The following is a 24,067-nucleotide window of genomic DNA, read 5'->3' as shown; positions in this document are numbered from 1 at the left end:
TCATCTAGGAGGATTAAGTCCTGAAGACCAACCCTCTGAAGAACCTCCAGAACACGGAGAACCAACAGTGAGTCAGCTGTTTGTGTGCTTCCATGTTTCCTGCTCACTGAACTCCAACTCCTCCTCCTGAACTCTGACTCCTCCTCCTGAACTCTAACTCCTCCTCCTGAACTCTGACTCCACCTCCTGAACTCAGGTCAGTTGACAGAGTCAGAAAATTGACCAATAACTCATTTTACAAACAAATGAAGAGAAATAATCGTGAAAACGTCTTCATGTTTCATCATTTCACAGACAGGATTGATCAGCATAATGATCAATAATCTGAAACTAAGCCTGCAGTTTTTTCCAAAACTTTATTAGAAAATGACAAAAATGTTTTAACAAGTTTCCGTTTGGTATCAAATATCCAATCACAGTGAGCCACTCTGTTGTCATGGAGACGGGCTCATCATGTAATCAACAAGCTCAGAAACCAAAAAAGAAACGATCAATAACAGAAATCGATCAATCAATAATCAAACCGATGATAACAATAGAACATAACAAATTAATCAATAAAGAAGCTGATTGACAGCTGCAGCTCTGATGTGATGTCATTGTTGACGAATGCTCCTGTAGCCCCGCCCTGCAGTGATGTCAGTGTCCAGATGTGTGGTCTACAGCACCCCCTGCTGGACCCTCCTGAACAGCTGGCGTCTCTGCGCGGTTGTCATGGTGTCGCAGCTCTGCAGCAGGTTGGAGATGATCAGAGTCTGCTGGATGCTGCTGGACTTCACCCACAGACGACCGTTCAGACCCACAACCAGCTCACAGGGGAAGACCTGGTCCAGGTCGGACCGGATCTCACTGAGGGGGGACAGCAGCCTGACAGGGGGGACAGGACAGGACTCAGAGGACAGGACAGGACTCAGAGGACAGGACGGGACTCTGCGTGTCCTCAGGTGAGTTACCTTCTAACCAATCCCAGAGAAACCCTGAAGAGGAGACCGCCCCCTCCAAACACTCCCATCCCATTGGCTCGTCCTGAGCTGTCGATACACACCAGCTCCGGCTCCATGTCCTTATTGGCTACGATGAACTGGGCAAACACCAGGTCACCCACCTGTATCGGTAACACGGAGAGAGGGAGGAGTTAACACAGGGAGGGAGGAGTTAACACAGGGAGGGAGGAGTTAACACAGGGAGGGAGGAGTCTCACCTGGACGTTGGGTCTGTTCCTCTTGGTCGCCCCCTCGAAGGACAGGTAGGACAGAGACGCCTGCTCGCTGCCTCCGAAGTCCACCTTGAAGACGTCTCCAGATTTGGCCGTCACGATGCCGATGATGGTCTCCCCTTTAGCGGGGACGTACTGAGGACAGAGGGACGCACTGAGGACAAAGGGACGCACTTACGTGGGCGTAACCGCGGCCTTATTGGAGGGTTGTGTCCCCCCACTGTAGAGTCGAAAATATGATAAATATATTCTCCTTTTATGAACACGGTTAATGCTTATGTCTCTTATTTATCGTTTATTTTTAATTTATTTCCCGTTAGTTAATGTTGTGACTCCCCGTTAGTGAGCTAGCACCGTACTATAGTACGACTTCTTATTATATTTTGCATGACTTTTTTCATTATATTTTAGACGACATGCTATAGTGACTTTTTTTTTATCATATTATAGACGACATGCTATAGTGTGACTTTTTTTTATCATATTATAGACGACATGCTATAGTGTGACTTTTTTTTTATCATATTATAGACGACATGCTATAGTGTGACTTTTTTTTTATCATATAGACGACACGCTATAGTGACTTTTTTTTATCATATTATAGACGACATGCTATAGTGTGACTTTTTTTATCATATAGACGACACGCTATAGTGTGACTTTTTTTTTTATCATATAGACGACATGCTATAGTGTGACTTTTTTTTTTATCATATAGACGACATGCTATAGTGACTTTTTAATCATATTATAGACGACATGCTATAGTGTGACTTTTTTTTTATCATATTATAGACGACATGCTATAGTGTGACTTTTTTTATCATATAGACGACACGCTATAGTGTGACTTTTTTTTTATCATATAGACGACATGCTATAGTGTGACTTTTTTTTTTATCATATAGACGACATGCTATAGTGTGACTTTTTAATCATATTATAGACGACATGCTATAGTGTGACTTTTTTTTTATCATATTATAGACGACATGCTATAGTGTGACTTTTTTTTATCATATTATAGACGACACGCTATAGTGTGACTTTTTTTTATCATATTATAGACGACACGCGATAGTGACTTTTTTATCATATTATAGACGACATGCTATAGTGTGACTTTTTTTTTATCATATAGACGACACGCTATAGTGTGACTTTTTTTTTTTACCATATAGACGACATGCTATAGTGTGACTTTTTTATCATATTATAGACGACATGCTATAGTGTGACTTTTTTTTTATCATATAGACGACACGCTATAGTGTGACTTTTTTTTTTTTACCATATAGACGACATGCTATAGTGTGACTTTTTTATCATATTATAGACGACACGCTATAGTGTGACTTTTTTTTTTATCATATTATAGACGACATGCTATAGTGTGACCTTTTTTTTTTACCATATAGACGACATGCTATAGTGTGACTTTTTAATCATATTTTAGACGACATGCTATAGCATGACTTTTTTTTATCATATTATAGACGACATGCTACAGTATGACTTTTTTTTATCATATAGACGACATGCTATAGTGTGACTTTTTTTTTATCATATAGACGACACGCTATAGTGTGACTTTTTTTTATCATATAGACGACATGCTATAGTGTGACTTTTTTTATCATATAGACGACATGCTATAGTGTGACTTTTTTTTATCATATAGACGACATGCTATAGTGTGACTTTTTTTTTTACCATATAGACGACATGCTATAGTGTGACTTTTTAATCATATTTTAGACGACACGCTATAGTATGACTTTTTTATCATATTATAGACGACACGCTATAGTATGACTTTTTTATCATATTATAGACGACATGCTATAGTATGACTTTTTTATGATATAGACGACATGCTATAGTGTGACTTTTTTTTTACTATATAGACGACATGCTATAGTGTGACTTTTTAATCATATTTTAGACATGCTATAGTATGACTTTTTTATCATATTATAGACGACATGCTATAGTATGACTTTTTTTTTTACTATATAGACGACATGCTATAGTGTGACTTTTTAATCATATTATAGACGACATGCTATAGTGTGACTTTTTTTTTATCATATTATAGACGACATGCTATAGTGTGACTTTTTTTTATCATATAGACGACACGCGATAGTGACTTTTTTTTATCATATTATAGACGACATGCTATAGTGTGACCTTTTTTTTTACCATATAGACGACATGCTATAGTGTGACTTTTTAATCATATTTTAGACGACATGCTATAGTATGACTTTTTTATCATATTATAGACGACATGCTATAGTATGACTTTTTTTTTATCATATAGACGACACGCTATAGTGTGACTTTTTTTTTTTACCATATAGACGACATGCTATAGTGTGACTTTTTTATCATATTTTAGACGACATGCTATAGTGTGACTTTTTTATCATATTATAGACGACATGCTATAGTGACTTTTTTTTTATCATATAGACGACACGCTATAGTGTGACTTTTTTTTTTTTACCATATAGACGACATGCTATAGTGTGACTTTTTTTATCATATTATAGACGACATGCTATAGTGTGACTTTTTTTTTATCATATAGACATGCTATAGTGTGACTTTTTTTTTTTACCATATAGACGACATGCTATAGTGTGACTTTTTTTATCATATTATAGACGACATGCTATAGTGTGACCTTTTTTTTTTACCATATAGACGACATGCTATAGTGTGACTTTTTAATCATATTTTAGACGACATGCTATAGTGTGACTTTTTTTAATCATATTATAGACGACATGCTATAGTGTGACTTTTTTTTATCATATAGACGACACGCGATAGTGACTTTTTTTTATCATATTATAGACGACATGCTATAGTGTGACTTTTTTTTATCATATAGACGACACGCTATAGTGACTTTTTTTTTATCATATAGACGACATGCTATAGTGTGACTTTTTTTTATCATATAGACGACACGCGATAGTGACTTTTTTATCATATTATAGACGACATGCTATAGTGTGACTTTTTTTTTATCATATAGACGACACGCTATAGTGTGACTTTTTTTTTTATCATATAGACGACATGCTATAGTGTGACTTTTTTTTATCATATAGACGACATGCTATAGTGTGACTTTTTTTTTACTATATAGACGACATGCTATAGTGTGACTTTTTAATCATATTTTAGACGACATGCTATAGTATGACTTTTTTATCATATTATAGACGACATGCTATAGTATGACTTTTTTTTTTACTATATAGACGACATGCTATAGTGTGACTTTTTAATCATATTATAGACGACATGCTATAGTGTGACTTTTTTTTTTAATCATATTATAGACGACATGCTATAGTGTGACTTTTTAATCATATTTTAGACGACACGCTATAGTATGACTTTTTTTTATCATATAGATGACACGCTATAGTGTGACTTTTTTTTTATCATATAGACGACATGCTATAGTGTGACTTTTTTTTATCATTAAGACGACATGCTATAGTGTGACTTTTTAATCATATTTTAGACGACATGCTATAGTGTGACTTTTTAATCATATTTTAGACGACATGCTATAGTGTGACTTTTTTATCATATTTTAGACGACACGCTATAGTATGACTTTTTTATCATATTATAGACGACACGCTATAGTGTGACTTTTTTTTTATCATATAGACGACATGCTATAGTGTGACTTTTTTTTATCATATAGACGACATGCTATAGTGTCTTTTTTTTTTTTACCATATAGACGACATGCTATAGTGTGACTTTTTAATCATATTTTAGACGAAACGCTATAGTATGACTTTTTTATCATATTATAGACGACATGCTATAGTATGACTTTTTTATGATATAGACGACATGCTATAGTGTGACTTTTTTTTTACTATATAGACGACATGCTATAGTGTGACTTTTTTTTTATCATATTATAGACGACATGCTATAGTGTGACTTTTTTTTATCATATAGACGACACGCGATAGTGACTTTTTTATCATATTATAGACGACATGCTATAGTGTGACTTTTTTTTTATCATATAGACGACACGCTATAGTGTGACTTTTTTTTTATCATATAGACGACATGCTATAGTGTGACTTTTTTTTTTTACCATATAGACGACATGCTATAGTGTGACTTTTTAATCATATTTTAGACGACACGCTATAGTATGACTTTTTAATCATATTATAGACGACATGCTATAGTGTGACTTTTTTTTTTATCATATTATAGACGACATGCTATAGTGTGACTTTTTTTTATCATATAGACAACACGCTATAGTGACTTTTTTATCATATTATAGACGACATGCTATAGTGTGACTTTTTTTTTTATCATATAGACGACACGCTATAGTGTGACTTTTTTTTTTTTACCATATAGACGACATGCTATAGTGTGACTTTTTTATCATATTATAGACGACATGCTATAGTGTGACTTTTTTTTTTATCATATAGACGACACGCTATAGTGTGACTTTTTTTTTTTTACCATATAGACGACATGCTATAGTGTGACTTTTTAATCATATTATAGACGACATGCTATAGTGTGACTTTTTTTTTATCATATTATAGACGACATGCTATAGTGTGACTTTTTTTTATCATATTATAGACGACACGCTATAGTGACTTTTTTATCATATTATAGACGACATGCTATAGTGTGACTTTTTTTTTATCATATTATAGACGACATGCTATAGTGTGACTTTTTTTTATCATATTATAGACGACACGCGATAGTGACTTTTTTATCATATTATAGACGACATGCTATAGTGTGACTTTTTTTTTATCATATAGACGACACGCTATAGTGTGACTTTTTTTTTTTACCATATAGACGACATGCTATAGTGTGACTTTTTTATCATATTATAGACGACATGCTATAGTGTGACTTTTTTTTTATCATATAGACGACACGCTATAGTGTGACTTTTTTTTTTTTACCATATAGACGACATGCTATAGTGTGACTTTTTTATCATATTATAGACGACACGCTATAGTGTGACTTTTTTTTTTATCATATTATAGACGACATGCTATAGTGTGACCTTTTTTTTTTACCATATAGACGACATGCTATAGTGTGACTTTTTAATCATATTTTAGACGACATGCTATAGCATGACTTTTTTTTATCATATTATAGACGACATGCTACAGTATGACTTTTTTTTATCATATAGACGACATGCTATAGTGTGACTTTTTTTTTATCATATAGACGACACGCTATAGTGTGACTTTTTTTTATCATATAGACGACATGCTATAGTGTGACTTTTTTTATCATATAGACGACATGCTATAGTGTGACTTTTTTTTATCATATAGACGACATGCTATAGTGTGACTTTTTTTTTTACCATATAGACGACATGCTATAGTGTGACTTTTTAATCATATTTTAGACGACACGCTATAGTATGACTTTTTTATCATATTATAGACGACACGCTATAGTATGACTTTTTTATCATATTATAGACGACATGCTATAGTATGACTTTTTTATGATATAGACGACATGCTATAGTGTGACTTTTTTTTTACTATATAGACGACATGCTATAGTGTGACTTTTTAATCATATTTTAGACATGCTATAGTATGACTTTTTTATCATATTATAGACGACATGCTATAGTATGACTTTTTTTTTTACTATATAGACGACATGCTATAGTGTGACTTTTTAATCATATTATAGACGACATGCTATAGTGTGACTTTTTTTTTATCATATTATAGACGACATGCTATAGTGTGACTTTTTTTTATCATATAGACGACACGCGATAGTGACTTTTTTTTATCATATTATAGACGACATGCTATAGTGTGACCTTTTTTTTTACCATATAGACGACATGCTATAGTGTGACTTTTTAATCATATTTTAGACGACATGCTATAGTATGACTTTTTTATCATATTATAGACGACATGCTATAGTATGACTTTTTTTTTATCATATAGACGACACGCTATAGTGTGACTTTTTTTTTTTACCATATAGACGACATGCTATAGTGTGACTTTTTTATCATATTTTAGACGACATGCTATAGTGTGACTTTTTTTATCATATTATAGACGACATGCTATAGTGACTTTTTTTTTATCATATAGACGACACGCTATAGTGTGACTTTTTTTTTTTTACCATATAGATGACATGCTATAGTGTGACTTTTTTTATCATATTATAGACGACATGCTATAGTGTGACTTTTTTTTTATCATATAGACATGCTATAGTGTGACTTTTTTTTTTTACCATATAGACGACATGCTATAGTGTGACTTTTTTTTATCATATTATAGACGACATGCTATAGTGTGACCTTTTTTTTTTTACCATATAGACGACATGCTATAGTGTGACTTTTTAATCATATTTTAGACGACATGCTATAGTGTGACTTTTTTTTATCATATTATAGACGACATGCTATAGTGTGACTTTTTTTTATCATATAGACGACACGCGATAGTGACTTTTTTTTATCATATTATAGACGACATGCTATAGTGTGACTTTTTTTTATCATATAGACGACACGCTATAGTGACTTTTTTTTTATCATATAGACGACATGCTATAGTGTGACTTTTTTTTATCATATAGACGACACGCGATAGTGACTTTTTTATCATATTATAGACGACATGCTATAGTGTGACTTTTTTTTTATCATATAGACGACACGCTATAGTGTGACTTTTTTTTTTATCATATAGACGACATGCTATAGTGTGACTTTTTTTTATCATATAGACGACATGCTATAGTGTGACTTTTTTTTTACTATATAGACGACATGCTATAGTGTGACTTTTTAATCATATTTTAGACGACATGCTATAGTATGACTTTTTTATCATATTATAGACGACATGCTATAGTATGACTTTTTTTTTTACTATATAGACGACATGCTATAGTGTGACTTTTTAATCATATTATAGACGACATGCTATAGTGTGACTTTTTTTTTTAATCATATTATAGACGACATGCTATAGTGTGACTTTTTAATCATATTTTAGACGACACGCTATAGTATGACTTTTTTTTATCATATAGATGACACGCTATAGTGTGACTTTTTTTTTATCATATAGACGACATGCTATAGTGTGACTTTTTTTTATCATTAAGACGACATGCTATAGTGTGACTTTTTAATCATATTTTAGACGACATGCTATAGTGTGACTTTTTAATCATATTTTAGACGACATGCTATAGTGTGACTTTTTTATCATATTTTAGACGACACGCTATAGTATGACTTTTTTATCATATTATAGACGACACGCTATAGTGTGACTTTTTTTTTATCATATAGACGACATGCTATAGTGTGACTTTTTTTTATCATATAGACGACATGCTATAGTGTCTTTTTTTTTTTTACCATATAGACGACATGCTATAGTGTGACTTTTTAATCATATTTTAGACGAAACGCTACAGTATGACTTTTTTATCATATTATAGACGACATGCTATAGTATGACTTTTTTATGATATAGACGACATGCTATAGTGTGACTTTTTTTTTACTATATAGACGACATGCTATAGTGTGACTTTTTTTTTATCATATTATAGACGACATGCTATAGTGTGACTTTTTTTTATCATATAGACGACACGCGATAGTGACTTTTTTATCATATTATAGACGACATGCTATAGTGTGACTTTTTTTTTATCATATAGACGACACGCTATAGTGTGACTTTTTTTTTTTACCATATAGACGACATGCTATAGTGTGACTTTTTAATCATATTTTAGACGACACGCTATAGTATGACTTTTTAATCATATTATAGACGACATGCTATAGTGTGACTTTTTTTTTTATCATATTATAGACGACATGCTATAGTGTGACTTTTTTTTATCATATAGACAACACGCTATAGTGACTTTTTTATCATATTATAGACGACATGCTATAGTGTGACTTTTTTTTTTATCATATAGACGACACGCTATAGTGTGACTTTTTTTTTTTTACCATATAGACGACATGCTATAGTGTGACTTTTTTATCATATTATAGACGACATGCTATAGTGTGACTTTTTTTTTTATCATATAGACGACACGCTATAGTGTGACTTTTTTTTTTTTACCATATAGACGACATGCTATAGTGTGACTTTTTTATCATATTATAGACGACATGCTATAGTGTGACTTTTTTATCATATTTTAGACGACATGCTATATTATGACTTTTTTTTATCATATAGACGACATGCTATAGTGTGACTTTTTTTTATCATATTATAGACAACACCCTATAGTGACTTTTTTTATCATATTATAGACGACATGCTATAGTGTGACTTTTTTTTTTATCATATAGACGACACGCTATAGTGTGACTTTTTTTTTTTTACCATATAGACGACATGCTATAGTGTGACTTTTTTATCATATTTTAGCCGACATGCTATAGTATGACTTTTTTTTATCATATAGACGACATGCTATAGTGTGACCTTTTTTTTTTACCATATAGACGACATGCTATAGTGTGACTTTTTAATCATATTTTAGACGACATGCTATAGTATGACTTTTTTATCATATTATAGACGACATGCTATAGTATGACTTTTTTTTTATCATATAGACGACATGCTATAGTGTGACTTTTTTTTTTATCATATAGACGACACGCTATAGTGTGACTTTTTTTTTTTTACCATATAGACGACATGCTATAGTGTGACTTTTTTATCATATTATAGACGACATGCTATAGTGTGACTTTTTTATCATATTTTAGACGACATGCTATAGTATGACTTTTTTTATCATATGGACGACATGCTATAGTGTGACCTTTTTTTTTTACCATATAGACGACATGCTATAGTGTGACTTTTTTTTATCATTAAGACGACATGCTATAGTGTGACTTTTTAATCATATTTTAGACGACATGCTATAGTGTGACTTTTTAATCATATTTTAGACGACATGCTATAGTGTGACTTTTTTATCATATTTTAGACGACACGCTATAGTATGACTTTTTTATCATATTATAGACGACACGCTATAGTGTGACTTTTTTTTTATCATATAGACGACATGCTATAGTGTGACTTTTTTTTATCATATAGACGACATGCTATAGTGTGACTTTTTTTTTTACCATATAGACGACATGCTATAGTGTGACTTTTTAATCATATTTTAGACGAAACGCTATAGTATGACTTTTTTATCATATTATAGACGACATGCTATAGTATGACTTTTTTATGATATAGACGACATGCTATAGTGTGACTTTTTTTTTACTATATAGACGACATGCTATAGTGTGACTTTTTAATCATATTTTAGACGACATGCTATAGTATGACTTTTTTATCATATTTTAGACGACATGCTATAGTATGACTTTTTTATCATATTATAGACGACACGCTATAGTGTGACTTTTTTTTATCATATAGACGACATGCTATAGTGTGACTTTTTTTTATCATATAGACGACATGCTATAGTGACTTTTTTTTTTTACCATATAGACGACACGCTATAGTATGACTTTTTTATCATATTATAGACGACATGCTATAGTGTGACTTTTTTTTTTTACCATATAGACGACATGCTATAGTGTGACTTTTTAATCATATTTTAGACGACACGCTATAGTATGACTTTTTAATCATATTATAGACATGCTATCGTGTGATTTTTTTTTATCATATTATAGACGACATGCTATAGTGTGACTTTTTTTTATCATATTATAGACGACACGCTATAGTGACTTTTTTTATCATATTATAGACGACATGCTATAGTGTGACTTTTTTTTTATCATATAGACGACATGCTATAGTGTGAATTTTTAATCATATTTTAGACGACATGCTATAGTGTGACTTTTTAATCATATTTTAGACGACACGCTATAGTATGACTTTTTAATCATATTATAGACGACATGCTATAGTGTGACTTTTTTTTTATCATATTATAGACGACATGCTATAGTGTGACTTTTTTTTTATCATATAGACGACACGCGATAGTGACTTTTTTATCATATTATAGACGACATGCTATAGTGTGACTTTTTTTTATCATATTATAGACGACACGCTATAGTGACTTTTTTATCATATTATAGACGACATGCTATAGTGTGACTTTTTTTTTTATCATATAGACGACACGCTATAGTGTGACTTTTTTTTTTTTACCATATAGACGACATGCTATAGTGTGACTTTTTTATCATATTATAGACGACATGCTATAGTGTGACTTTTTTATCATATTTTAGACGACATGCTATAGTATGACTTTTTTTATCATATGGACGACATGCTATAGTGTGACCTTTTTTTTTTACCATATAGACGACATGCTATAGTGTGACTTTTTAATCATATTTTAGACGACATGCTATAGTATGACTTTTTTATCATATTATAGACGACATGCTATAGTATGACTTTTTTTTATCATATAGATGACACGCTATAGTGTGACTTTTTTTTTTATCATATAGACGACATGCTATAGTGTGACTTTTTTTTATCATTAAGACGACATGCTATAGTGTGACTTTTTAATCATATTTTAGACGACATGCTATAGTGTGACTTTTTAATCATATTTTAGACGACATGCTATAGTGTGACTTTTTTATCATATTTTAGACGACACGCTATAGTATGACTTTTTTATCATATTATAGACGACACGCTATAGTGTGACTTTTTTTTTATCATATAGACGACATGCTATAGTGTGACTTTTTTTATCATATAGACGACATGCTATAGTGTGACTTTTTTTTTTACCATATAGACGACATGCTATAGTGTGACTTTTTAATCATATTTTAGACGAAACGCTATAGTATGACTTTTTTATCATATTATAGACGACATGCTATAGTATGACTTTTTTATGATATAGACGACATGCTATAGTGTGACTTTTTTTTTACTATATAGACGACATGCTATAGTGTGACTTTTTAATCATATTTTAGACGACATGCTATAGTATGACTTTTTTATCATATTTTAGACGACATGCTATAGTATGACTTTTTTATCATATAGACGACACGCTATAGTGTGACTTTTTTTTATCATATAGACGACATGCTATAGTGTGACTTTTTTTTATCATATAGACGACATGCTATAGTGACTTTTTTTTTTTACCATATAGACGACACGCTATAGTATGACTTTTTTATCATATTATAGACGACATGCTATAGTGTGACTTTTTTTTTTTACCATATAGACGACATGCTATAGTGTGACTTTTTAATCATATTTTAGACGACACGCTATAGTATGACTTTTTAATCATATTATAGACATGCTATCGTGTGATTTTTTTTTATCATATTATAGACGACATGCTATAGTGTGACTTTTTTTTATCATATTATAGACGACACGCTATAGTGACTTTTTTTATCATATTATAGACGACATGCTATAGTGTGACTTTTTTTTATCATATAGACGACATGCTATAGTGTGAATTTTTAATCATATTTTAGACGACATGCTATAGTGTGACTTTTTAATCATATTTTAGACGACACGCTATAGTATGACTTTTTAATCATATTATAGACGACATGCTATAGTGTGACTTTTTTTTTATCATATTATAGACGACATGCTATAGTGTGACTTTTTTTTTATCATATAGACGACACGCGATAGTGACTTTTTTATCATATTATAGACGACATGCTATAGTGTGACTTTTTTTTATCATATTATAGACGACACGCTATAGTGACTTTTTTATCATATTATAGACGACATGCTATAGTGTGACTTTTTTTTTATCATATAGACGACACGCTATAGTGTGACTTTTTTTTTTTTACCATATAGACGACATGCTATAGTGTGACTTTTTTATCATATTATAGACGACATGCTATAGTGTGACTTTTTTATCATATTTTAGACGACATGCTATAGTATGACTTTTTTTATCATATAGACGACATGCTATAGTGTCACCTTTTTTTTTTACCATATAGACGACATGCTATAGTGTGACTTTTTAATCATATTTTAGACGACATGCTATAGTATGACTTTTTTATCATATTATAGACGACATGCTATAGTATGACTTTTTTTATCATATAGACGACATGCTATAGTGTGACTTTTTTTTATCATATAGACGACATGCTATAGTGTGACTTTTTTTTTTTACCATATAGACGACATGCTATAGTGTGACTTTTTAATCATATTTTAGACGACACGCTATAGTATGACTTTTTTATCATATTATAGACGACATGCTATAGTATGACTTTTTTATGATATAGACGACATGCTATAGTGTGACTTTTTTTTTACTATATAGACGACATGCTATAGTGTGACTTTTTAATCATATTTTAGACGACATGCTATAGTATGACTTTTTTATCATATTATAGACGACACGCTATAGTGTGACTTTTTTTTTTATCATATAGACGACATGCTATAGTGTGACTTTTTTTTTTACCATATAGACGACACGCTATAGTATGACTTTTTTATCATATTATAGACGACATGCTATAGTGACTTTTTTTTTTTACCATATAGACGACATGCTATAGTGTGACTTTTTAATCATATTTTAGACGACACGCTATAGTATGACTTTTTAATCATATTATAGACGACATGCTATAGTGTGACTTTTTTTTATCATATTATAGACGACATGCTATAGTGTGACTTTTTTTTTATCATATAGACGACACGCGATAGTGACTTTTTTATCATATTATAGACGACATGCTATAGTGTGACTTTTTTTTATCATATTATAGACGACACGTTATAGTGACTTTTTTATCATATTATAGACGACATGCTATAGTGACTTTTTTTTTTATCATATAGACGACACGCTATAGTGTGACTTTTTTTTTTTTTACCATATAGACGACATGCTATAGTGTGACTTTTTTATCATATTATAGACGACATGCTATAGTGTGACTTTTTTATCATATTTTAGACGACATGCTATAGTATGACTTTTTTTTATCATATAGACGACATGCTATAGTGTGACTTTTTTTTTTTACCATATAGACGACACGCTATAGTATGACTTTTTTATCATATTATAGACGACATGCTATAGTGTGACTTTTTTTTTTTTACCATATAGACGACATGCTATAGTGTGACTTTTTAATCATATTTTAGACGACACGCTATAGTATGACTTTTTAATCATATTATAGACGACATGCTATAGTGTGACTTTTTTTTTATCATATTATAGACGACATGCTATAGTGTGACTTTTTTTTATCATATAGACGACACGCGATAGTGACTTTTTTATCATATTATAGACGACATGCTATAGTGTGACTTTTTTTATCATATTATAGACGACACGCTATAGTGACTTTTTTATCATATTATAGACGACATGCTATAGTGTGACTTTTTTTTTTTATCATATAGACGACACGCTATAGTGACTTTTTTTTTACCATATAGACGACATGCTATAGTGTGACTTTTTTATCATATTATAGACGACATGCTATAGTGTGACTTTTTTATCATATTTTAGACGACATGCTATAGTATGACTTTTTTTTTATCATATAGACGACATGCTATAGTGTGACCTTTTTTTTTTACCATATAGACGACATGCTATAGTGTGACTTTTTAATCATATTTTAGACGACATGCTATAGTATGACTTTTTTATCATATTATAGACGACATGCTATAGTATGACTTTTTTTTATCATATAGACGACATGCTATAGTGTGACTTTTTTTTTATCATATAGACGACACGCTATAGTGTGACTTTTTTTTTTTTATCATATAGACGACATGCTATAGTGTGACTTTTTTTATCATATAGACGACATGCTATAGTGTGACTTTTTTTTATCATATAGACGACATGCTATAGTGTGACTTTTTTTTTTTACCATATAGACGACATGCTATAGTGTGACTTTTTAATCATATTTTAGACGACATGCTATAGTATGACTTTTTTATCATATTATAGACGACATGCTATAGTATGACTTTTTTTTATCATATAGACGACATGCTATAGTGTGACTTTTTTTTTTATCATATAGACGACACGCTATAGTGTGACTTTTTTTTTATCATATAGACGACATGCTATAGTGTGACTTTTTTTTATCATATAGACGACATGCTATAGTGTGACTTTTTTTTATCATATAGACGACATGCTATAGTGACTTTTTGTTTTTACCATATAGACAACATGCTATAGTGTGACTTTTTAATCATATTTTAGACGAAATGCTATAGTGTGACTTTTTAATCATATTTTAGACGACATGCTATAGTGTGACTTTTTTATCATATTTTAGACGACACGCTATAGTATGACTTTTTTTATCATATTATAGACGACACGCTATAGTGTGACTTTTTTTTTTATCATATAGACGACATGCTATAGTGTGACTTTTTTTTATCATATAGACGACATGCTATAGTGTGACTTTTTTTTTTTACCATATAGACGACATGCTATAGTGTGACTTTTTAATCATATTTTAGACGACACGCTATAGTATGACTTTTTTATCATATTATAGACGACATGCTATAGTATGACTTTTTTATGATATAGACGACATGCTATAGTGTGACTTTTTTTTTACTATATAGACGACATGCTATAGTGTGACTTTTTAATCATATTTTAGACGACATGCTATAGTATGACTTTTTTTATCATATTTTAGACGACATGCTATAGTATGACTTTTTTATCATATTATAGACGACACGCTATAGTGTGACTTTTTTTTTTATCATATAGACGACATGCTATAGTGTGACTTTTTTTTTTTACCATATAGACGACATGCTATAGTGTGACTTTTTAATCATATTTTAGACGACACGCTATAGTATGACTTTTTTATCATATTATAGACGACATGCTATAGTATGACTTTTTTATGATATAGACGACATGCTATAGTGTGACTTTTTTTTTACTATATAGACGACATGCTATAGTGTGACTTTTTAATCATATTTTAGACGACATGCTATAGTATGACTTTTTTATCATATTATAGACGACACGCTATAGTGTGACTTTTTTTTTTATCATATAGACGACATGCTATAGTGTGACTTTTTTTTTTACCATATAGACGACACGCTATAGTATGACTTTTTTATCATATTATAGACGACATGCTATAGTGACTTTTTTTTTTTACCATATAGACGACATGCTATAGTGTGACTTTTTAATCATATTTTAGACGACACGCTATAGTATGACTTTTTAATCATATTATAGACGACATGCTATAGTGTGACTTTTTTTTATCATATTATAGACGACATGCTATAGTGTGACTTTTTTTTTATCATATAGACGACACGCGATAGTGACTTTTTTATCATATTATAGACGACATGCTATAGTGTGACTTTTTTTTATCATATTATAGACGACACGTTATAGTGACTTTTTTATCATATTATAGACGACATGCTATAGTGACTTTTTTTTTTATCATATAGACGACACGCTATAGTGTGACTTTTTTTTTTTTTACCATATAGACGACATGCTATAGTGTGACTTTTTTATCATATTATAGACGACATGCTATAGTGTGACTTTTTTATCATATTTTAGACGACATGCTATAGTATGACTTTTTTTTATCATATAGACGACATGCTATAGTGTGACTTTTTTTTTTTACCATATAGACGACACGCTATAGTATGACTTTTTTATCATATTATAGACGACATGCTATAGTGTGACTTTTTTTTTTTTACCATATAGACGACATGCTATAGTGTGACTTTTTAATCATATTTTAGACGACACGCTATAGTATGACTTTTTAATCATATTATAGACGACATGCTATAGTGTGACTTTTTTTTTATCATATTATAGACGACATGCTATAGTGTGACTTTTTTTTATCATATAGACGACACGCGATAGTGACTTTTTTATCATATTATAGACGACATGCTATAGTGTGACTTTTTTTATCATATTATAGACGACACGCTATAGTGACTTTTTTATCATATTATAGACGACATGCTATAGTGTGACTTTTTTTTTATCATATAGACGACACGCTATAGTGTGACTTTTTTTTTTTACCATATAGACGACATGCTATAGTGTGACTTTTTTATCATATTATAGACGACATGCTATAGTGTGACTTTTTTATCATATTTTAGACGACATGCTATAGTATGACTTTTTTTTTATCATATAGACGACATGCTATAGTGTGACCTTTTTTTTTTACCATATAGACGACATGCTATAGTGTGACTTTTTAATCATATTTTAGACGACATGCTATAGTATGACTTTTTTATCATATTATAGACGACATGCTATAGTATGACTTTTTTTTATCATATAGACGACATGCTATAGTGTGACTTTTTTTTTATCATATAGACACGCTATAGTGTGACTTTTTTTTTATCATATAGACGACATGCTATAGTGTGACTTTTTTTATCATATAGACGACATGCTATAGTGTGACTTTTTTTTATCATATAGACGACATGCTATAGTGTGACTTTTTTTTTTTACCATATAGACGACATGCTATAGTGTGACTTTTTAATCATATTTTAGACGACATGCTATAGTATGACTTTTTTATCATATTATAGACGACATGCTATAGTATGACTTTTTTTTATCATATAGACGACATGCTATAGTGTGACTTTTTTTTTTATCATATAGACGACACGCTATAGTGTGACTTTTTTTTTATCATATAGACGACATGCTATAGTGTGACTTTTTTTTATCATATAGACGACATGCTATAGTGTGACTTTTTTTTATCATATAGACGACATGCTATAGTGACTTTTTGTTTTTACCATATAGACAACATGCTATAGTGTGACTTTTTAATCATATTTTAGACGAAATGCTATAGTGTGACTTTTTAATCATATTTTAGACGACATGCTATAGTGTGACTTTTTTATCATATTTTAGACGACACGCTATAGTATGACTTTTTTATCATATTATAGACGACATGCTATAGTATGACTTTTTTATGATATAGACGACATGCTATAGTGTGACTTTTTTTTTACTATATAGACGACATGCTATAGTGTGACTTTTTAATCATATTTTAGACGACATGCTATAGTATGACTTTTTTATCATATTATAGACGACACGCTATAGTGTGACTTTTTTTTTTTATCATATAGACGACATGCTATAGTGTGACTTTTTTTTTTACCATATAGACGACACGCTATAGTATGACTTTTTTATCATATTATAGACGACATGCTATAGTGACTTTTTTTTTTTACCATATAGACGACATGCTATAGTGTGACTTTTTAATCATATTTTAGACGACACGCTATAGTATGACTTTTTAATCATATTATAGACGACATGCTATAGTGTGACTTTTTTTTATCATATTATAGACGACATGCTATAGTGTGACTTTTTTTTTATCATATAGACGACACGCGATAGTGACTTTTTTATCATATTATAGACGACATGCTATAGTGTGACTTTTTTTTATCATATTATAGACGACACGTTATAGTGACTTTTTTATCATATTATAGACGACATGCTATAGTGACTTTTTTTTTTATCATATAGACGACACGCTATAGTGTGACTTTTTTTTTTTTTACCATATAGACGACATGCTATAGTGTGACTTTTTTATCATATTATAGACGACATGCTATAGTGTGACTTTTTTATCATATTTTAGACGACATGCTATAGTATGACTTTTTTTTATCATATAGACGACATGCTATAGTGTGACTTTTTTTTTTTACCATATAGACGACACGCTATAGTATGACTTTTTTATCATATTATAGACGACATGCTATAGTGTGACTTTTTTTTTTTTACCATATAGACGACATGCTATAGTGTGACTTTTTAATCATATTTTAGACGACACGCTATAGTATGACTTTTTAATCATATTATAGACGACATGCTATAGTGTGACTTTTTTTTTATCATATTATAGACGACATGCTATAGTGTGACTTTTTTTTATCATATAGACGACACGCGATAGTGACTTTTTTATCATATTATAGACGACATGCTATAGTGTGACTTTTTTTATCATATTATAGACGACACGCTATAGTGACTTTTTTATCATATTATAGACGACATGCTATAGTGTGACTTTTTTTTTTTTATCATATAGACGACACGCTATAGTGTGACTTTTTTTTTTTACCATATAGACGACATGCTATAGTGTGACTTTTTTATCATATTATAGACGACATGCTATAGTGTGACTTTTTTATCATATTTTAGACGACATGCTATAGTATGACTTTTTTTTTATCATATAGACGACATGCTATAGTGTGACCTTTTTTTTTTACCATATAGACGACATGCTATAGTGTGACTTTTTAATCATATTTTAGACGACATGCTATAGTATGACTTTTTTATCATATTATAGACGACATGCTATAGTATGACTTTTTTTTATCATATAGACGACATGCTATAGTGTGACTTTTTTTTTATCATATAGACGACACGCTATAGTGTGACTTTTTTTTTTATCATATAGACGACATGCTATAGTGTGACTTTTTTTATCATATAGACGACATGCTATAGTGTGACTTTTTTTTATCATATAGACGACATGCTATAGTGTGACTTTTTTTTTTTACCATATAGACGACATGCTATAGTGTGACTTTTTAATCATATTTTAGACGACATGCTATAGTATGACTTTTTTATCATATTATAGACGACATGCTATAGTATGACTTTTTTTTATCATATAGACGACATGCTATAGTGTGACTTTTTTTTTTATCATATAGACGACACGCTATAGTGTGACTTTTTTTTTATCATATAGACGACATGCTATAGTGTGACTTTTTTTTATCATATAGACGACATGCTATAGTGTGACTTTTTTTAATCATATAGACGACATGCTATAGTGACTTTTTGTTTTTACCATATAGACAACATGCTATAGTGTGACTTTTTAATCATATTTTAGACGAAATGCTATAGTGTGACTTTTTAATCATATTTTAGACGACATGCTATAGTGTGACTTTTTTATCATATTTTAGACGACACGCTATAGTATGACTTTTTTTATCATATTATAGACGACATGCTATAGTGTGACTTTTTTTTATCATATAGACGACATGCTATAGTGTGACTTTTTTTTTTTACCATATAGACGACATGCTATAGTGTGACTTTTTAATCATATTTTAGACGACACGCTATAGTATGACTTTTTTATCATATTATAGACGACATGCTATAGTATGACTTTTTTATGATATAGACGACATGCTATAGTGTGACTTTTTTTTTACTATATAGACGACATGCTATAGTGTGACTTTTTAATCATATTTTAGACGACATGCTATAGTATGACTTTTTTTATCATATTTTAGACGACATGCTATAGTATGACTTTTTTATCATATTATAGACGACACGCTATAGTGTGACTTTTTTTTTTATCATATAGACGACATGCTATAGTATGACTTTTTTTATCATATTATAGACGACATGCTATAGTGTGACTTTTTTTTTTTACCATATAGACGACATGCTATAGTGTGACTTTTTAATCATATTTTAGACGACACGCTATAGTATGACTTTTTAATCATATTATAGACGACATGCTATAGTGTGACTTTTTTTTTATCATATTATAGACGACATGCTATAGTGTGACTTTTTTTTATCATATAGACGACACGCGATAGTGACTTTTTTATCATATTATAGACGACATGCTATAGTGTGACTTTTTTTTTATCATATTATAGACGACACGCTATAGTGACTTTTTTATCATATTATAGACGACATGCTATAGTGTGACTTTTTTTTTTATCATATAGACGACACGCTATAGTGTGACTTTTTTTTTTTTACCATATAGACGACATGCTATAGTGTGACTTTTTTATCATATTATAGACGACATGCTATAGTGTGACTTTTTTATCATATTTTAGACGACATGCTATAGTATGACTTTTTTTTATCATATAGACGACATGCTATAGTGTGACCTTTTTTTTTCACCATATAGACGACATGCTATAGTGTGACTTTTTAATCATATTTTAGACGACATGCTATAGTATGACTTTTTTATCATATTATAGACGACATGCTATAGTATGACTTTTTTTTATCATATAGACGACATGCTATAGTGTGACTTTTTTTTTTATCATATAGACGACACGCTATAGTGTGACTTTTTTTTATCATATAGACGACATGCTATAGTGTGACTTTTTTTTATCATATAGACGACATGCTATAGTGTGACTTTTTTTTATCATATAGACGACATGCTATAGTGACTTTTTTTTTTACCATATAGACGACATGCTATAGTGTGACTTTTTAATCATATTTTAGACGACATGCTATAGTGTGACTTTTTAATCATATTTTAGACGACATGCTATAGTGTGACTTTTTTATCATATTTTAGACGACACGCTATAGTATGACTTTTTTATCATATTATAGACGACACGCTATAGTGTGACTTTTTTTTTATCATATAGACGACATGCTATAGTGTGACTTTTTTTATCATATAGACGACATGCTATAGTGTGACTTTTTTTTTTTACCATATAGACGACATGCTATAGTGTGACTTTTTAATCATATTTTAGACGACACGCTATAGTATGACTTTTTTATCATATTATAGACGACATGCTATAGTATGACTTTTTTATGATATAGACGACATGCTATAGTGTGACTTTTTTTTTACTATATAGACGACATGCTATAGTGTGACTTTTTAATCATATTTTAGACGACATGCTATAGTATGACTTTTTTTTTATCATATTTTAGACGACATGCTATAGTATGACTTTTTTATCATATTATAGACGACATGCTATAGTATGACTTTTTTTTTTACTATATAGACGACATGCTATAGTGTGACTTTTTAATCATATTATAGACGACATGCTATAGTGTGACTTTTTTATGACGTGCTATAGCAGGGGTGAGCAATTAATTTTCCCAAAGGGCCTCATGAGAAACTGGGACTGTTGTGAAGGGCCGGACCAATAGGCTGAACTCAATTCTGCTCAACATGAATGTTATCTCTTTATAAAAAGCAGTAAATCGTATGGTTTAATTAGCTGCTACTGGTAGTAGATGTTACAATTAGGCTATTAAATTGTGGTGCAAGCATTGCAAAAACATCAACATTATATCACTTTTCAATCAACATTCCCGAAAAATATTTTGGAAATTAGCATATTTTTGCAGTATTTCAAAGACCAGCATTAAATTAACTTCATACAAAAATGTAATAAGTGGTGTTGATATTTAGTTTGTAGTGTAATTACCTCATTTGCTGTTTTTCAGTTATTTGTTTTTGTTCAGTTAGAGAAGGGTTCGGAATTTTCGGTTGTTTGTTTGAATCCCAAAAAACTCTGAGACCTCAGAAAACAAAGTGCAAATAAAATTGGATCCTTTAAGTTCCTCGGATTTTGTTCCTACCGCTCATTGACAGGTCGATTTCAAACAATGCACTTAGCAATCAACATACTTTTAGGTTCGGTTAGTTTAGGTATTTACTTTATTAATCCCCGAGGGGACATTTTTTCGCTACAACAGCATACAGAAGCAATAAGATGATAATAGAAAAGCAATAAAATAGCAGTTTTATTGCCCCCTTTCTCCTGCCCCCTGCCTCCTCCCTCCTTCCTCTTTCCCCCTGCCTCCTCCCTCCTGCCTCCTTCCCCCTGCTCCCTTCCTCCTTCTTCCTCCCTCCTTCCCCCTGCTCCCTCCCTCCTGCCTCCTTCCTCCTGCCCTCTTCCTCCTCCCTCTTTCCCCCTGCCTCCTCCCTCCTTGCCTCCTTCCACCTGCCCCCTCCCTCCTTCCTCCTTCCCCCTGCTCCCTCCCTCCTGCTCCCTTCCTTCTTCCTCCTTCCCCCTGCTCCCTTCCTCCTCCCTCCTGCCCGGTGTCCAGGTAAAAACTCACCCTCCGCTGCTGGGAGTCGATCCAGAACACGTTGGGCTGTTTGTGCCGCAGCACGCCGCTCTTACATACCAGCAGCCGGTCCCCGCGGCGCCGCAGCCCCGGTCCGCACACCACCTTCTCTGGCCGCGCGGGCTCTGCCAGAGAGATGGTGTCGGTGGCCTCGAAGAAGAACTCATCTCCCGGTACCAGAACCTCCCCGACCTTCTCCTTCAGACCGGAGAACATGCTGCTCCTTCACGTGCTGTTGTTGTAATGTGTCGGACGGAAATAAATGTGACACACAGGAGGACTGTGCAGCGCTCTCTGCCGCCGGCAGGAACTGCACCACGGACAGGGTTCTACTCCGTTTAAAGCATTTTTTTTTTAACGGGAGAAGAACAGACAGAAACACAGAAACATCTTTAATTCGGTTTTAAATGTGTGGAGATCACCTGACTCACTCACACAAACTGTGTACGTTTAATTTGTTCCGACGTGTTTCTGTCGTTCAACGGCTCATTTTAACGGAGAGGACTTCACTTTATAAAATAAAACGTTTCGGTGGGCAGCAGGGGGCGCTCTGACTTCACCGAACTGTTGCACTGCAGGAACAGCAGGCGGGGTTTC

At 31.6% G+C, this 24,067-nt stretch overlaps 1 protein-coding gene and 1 long non-coding RNA gene across 3 annotated transcripts; both read right to left on the bottom strand.

The window, feature by feature from the left end:
- Window positions 1–319: 319 nt before the first annotated feature.
- On the bottom strand, window positions 320–23,750 carry LOC138212829 (exosome complex component RRP40-like). 2 transcript variants are annotated; one of them, XM_069173441.1, is made up of 4 exons: window positions 23,462–23,750; window positions 1,202–1,370; window positions 954–1,105; window positions 320–867 (listed from the first exon to the last, which is right to left on the bottom strand). In XM_069173441.1, exons 1-4 carry the CDS (start codon window positions 23,635–23,637, stop codon window positions 660–662), a joined length of 705 nt encoding a protein of 234 aa, XP_069029542.1. In that variant the 5' UTR covers window positions 23,638–23,750; the 3' UTR covers window positions 320–659. The 2 variants fall into 2 exon arrangements, with proteins under 2 accessions (XP_069029542.1, XP_069029533.1); XM_069173432.1 differs by having other exon boundaries at window positions 322–867; window positions 1,202–1,351; window positions 23,462–23,748.
- LOC138212840 (uncharacterized) lies at window positions 1,377–23,148 on the bottom strand. The gene is made up of 5 exons (XR_011179496.1): window positions 11,330–23,148; window positions 7,009–8,991; window positions 5,821–5,898; window positions 4,178–5,276; window positions 1,377–3,412 (listed from the first exon to the last, which is right to left on the bottom strand). It is a non-coding gene; the product is annotated as an uncharacterized lncRNA (long non-coding RNA).
- Window positions 23,751–24,067: the final 317 nt, after the last annotated feature.

This window comes from Embiotoca jacksoni, unplaced genomic scaffold, assembly GCF_022577435.1.
Source record: "Embiotoca jacksoni isolate LCO1_2020_lvr unplaced genomic scaffold, fEmbJac1.0.p SCAF_100, whole genome shotgun sequence".
In the NCBI taxonomy this organism is placed as follows: domain Eukaryota; kingdom Metazoa; phylum Chordata; class Actinopteri; family Embiotocidae; genus Embiotoca; species Embiotoca jacksoni.
The sequence above is the reverse complement of the archived record's forward strand: the minus strand, read 5'-3'. Positions and strand labels throughout refer to the sequence as shown.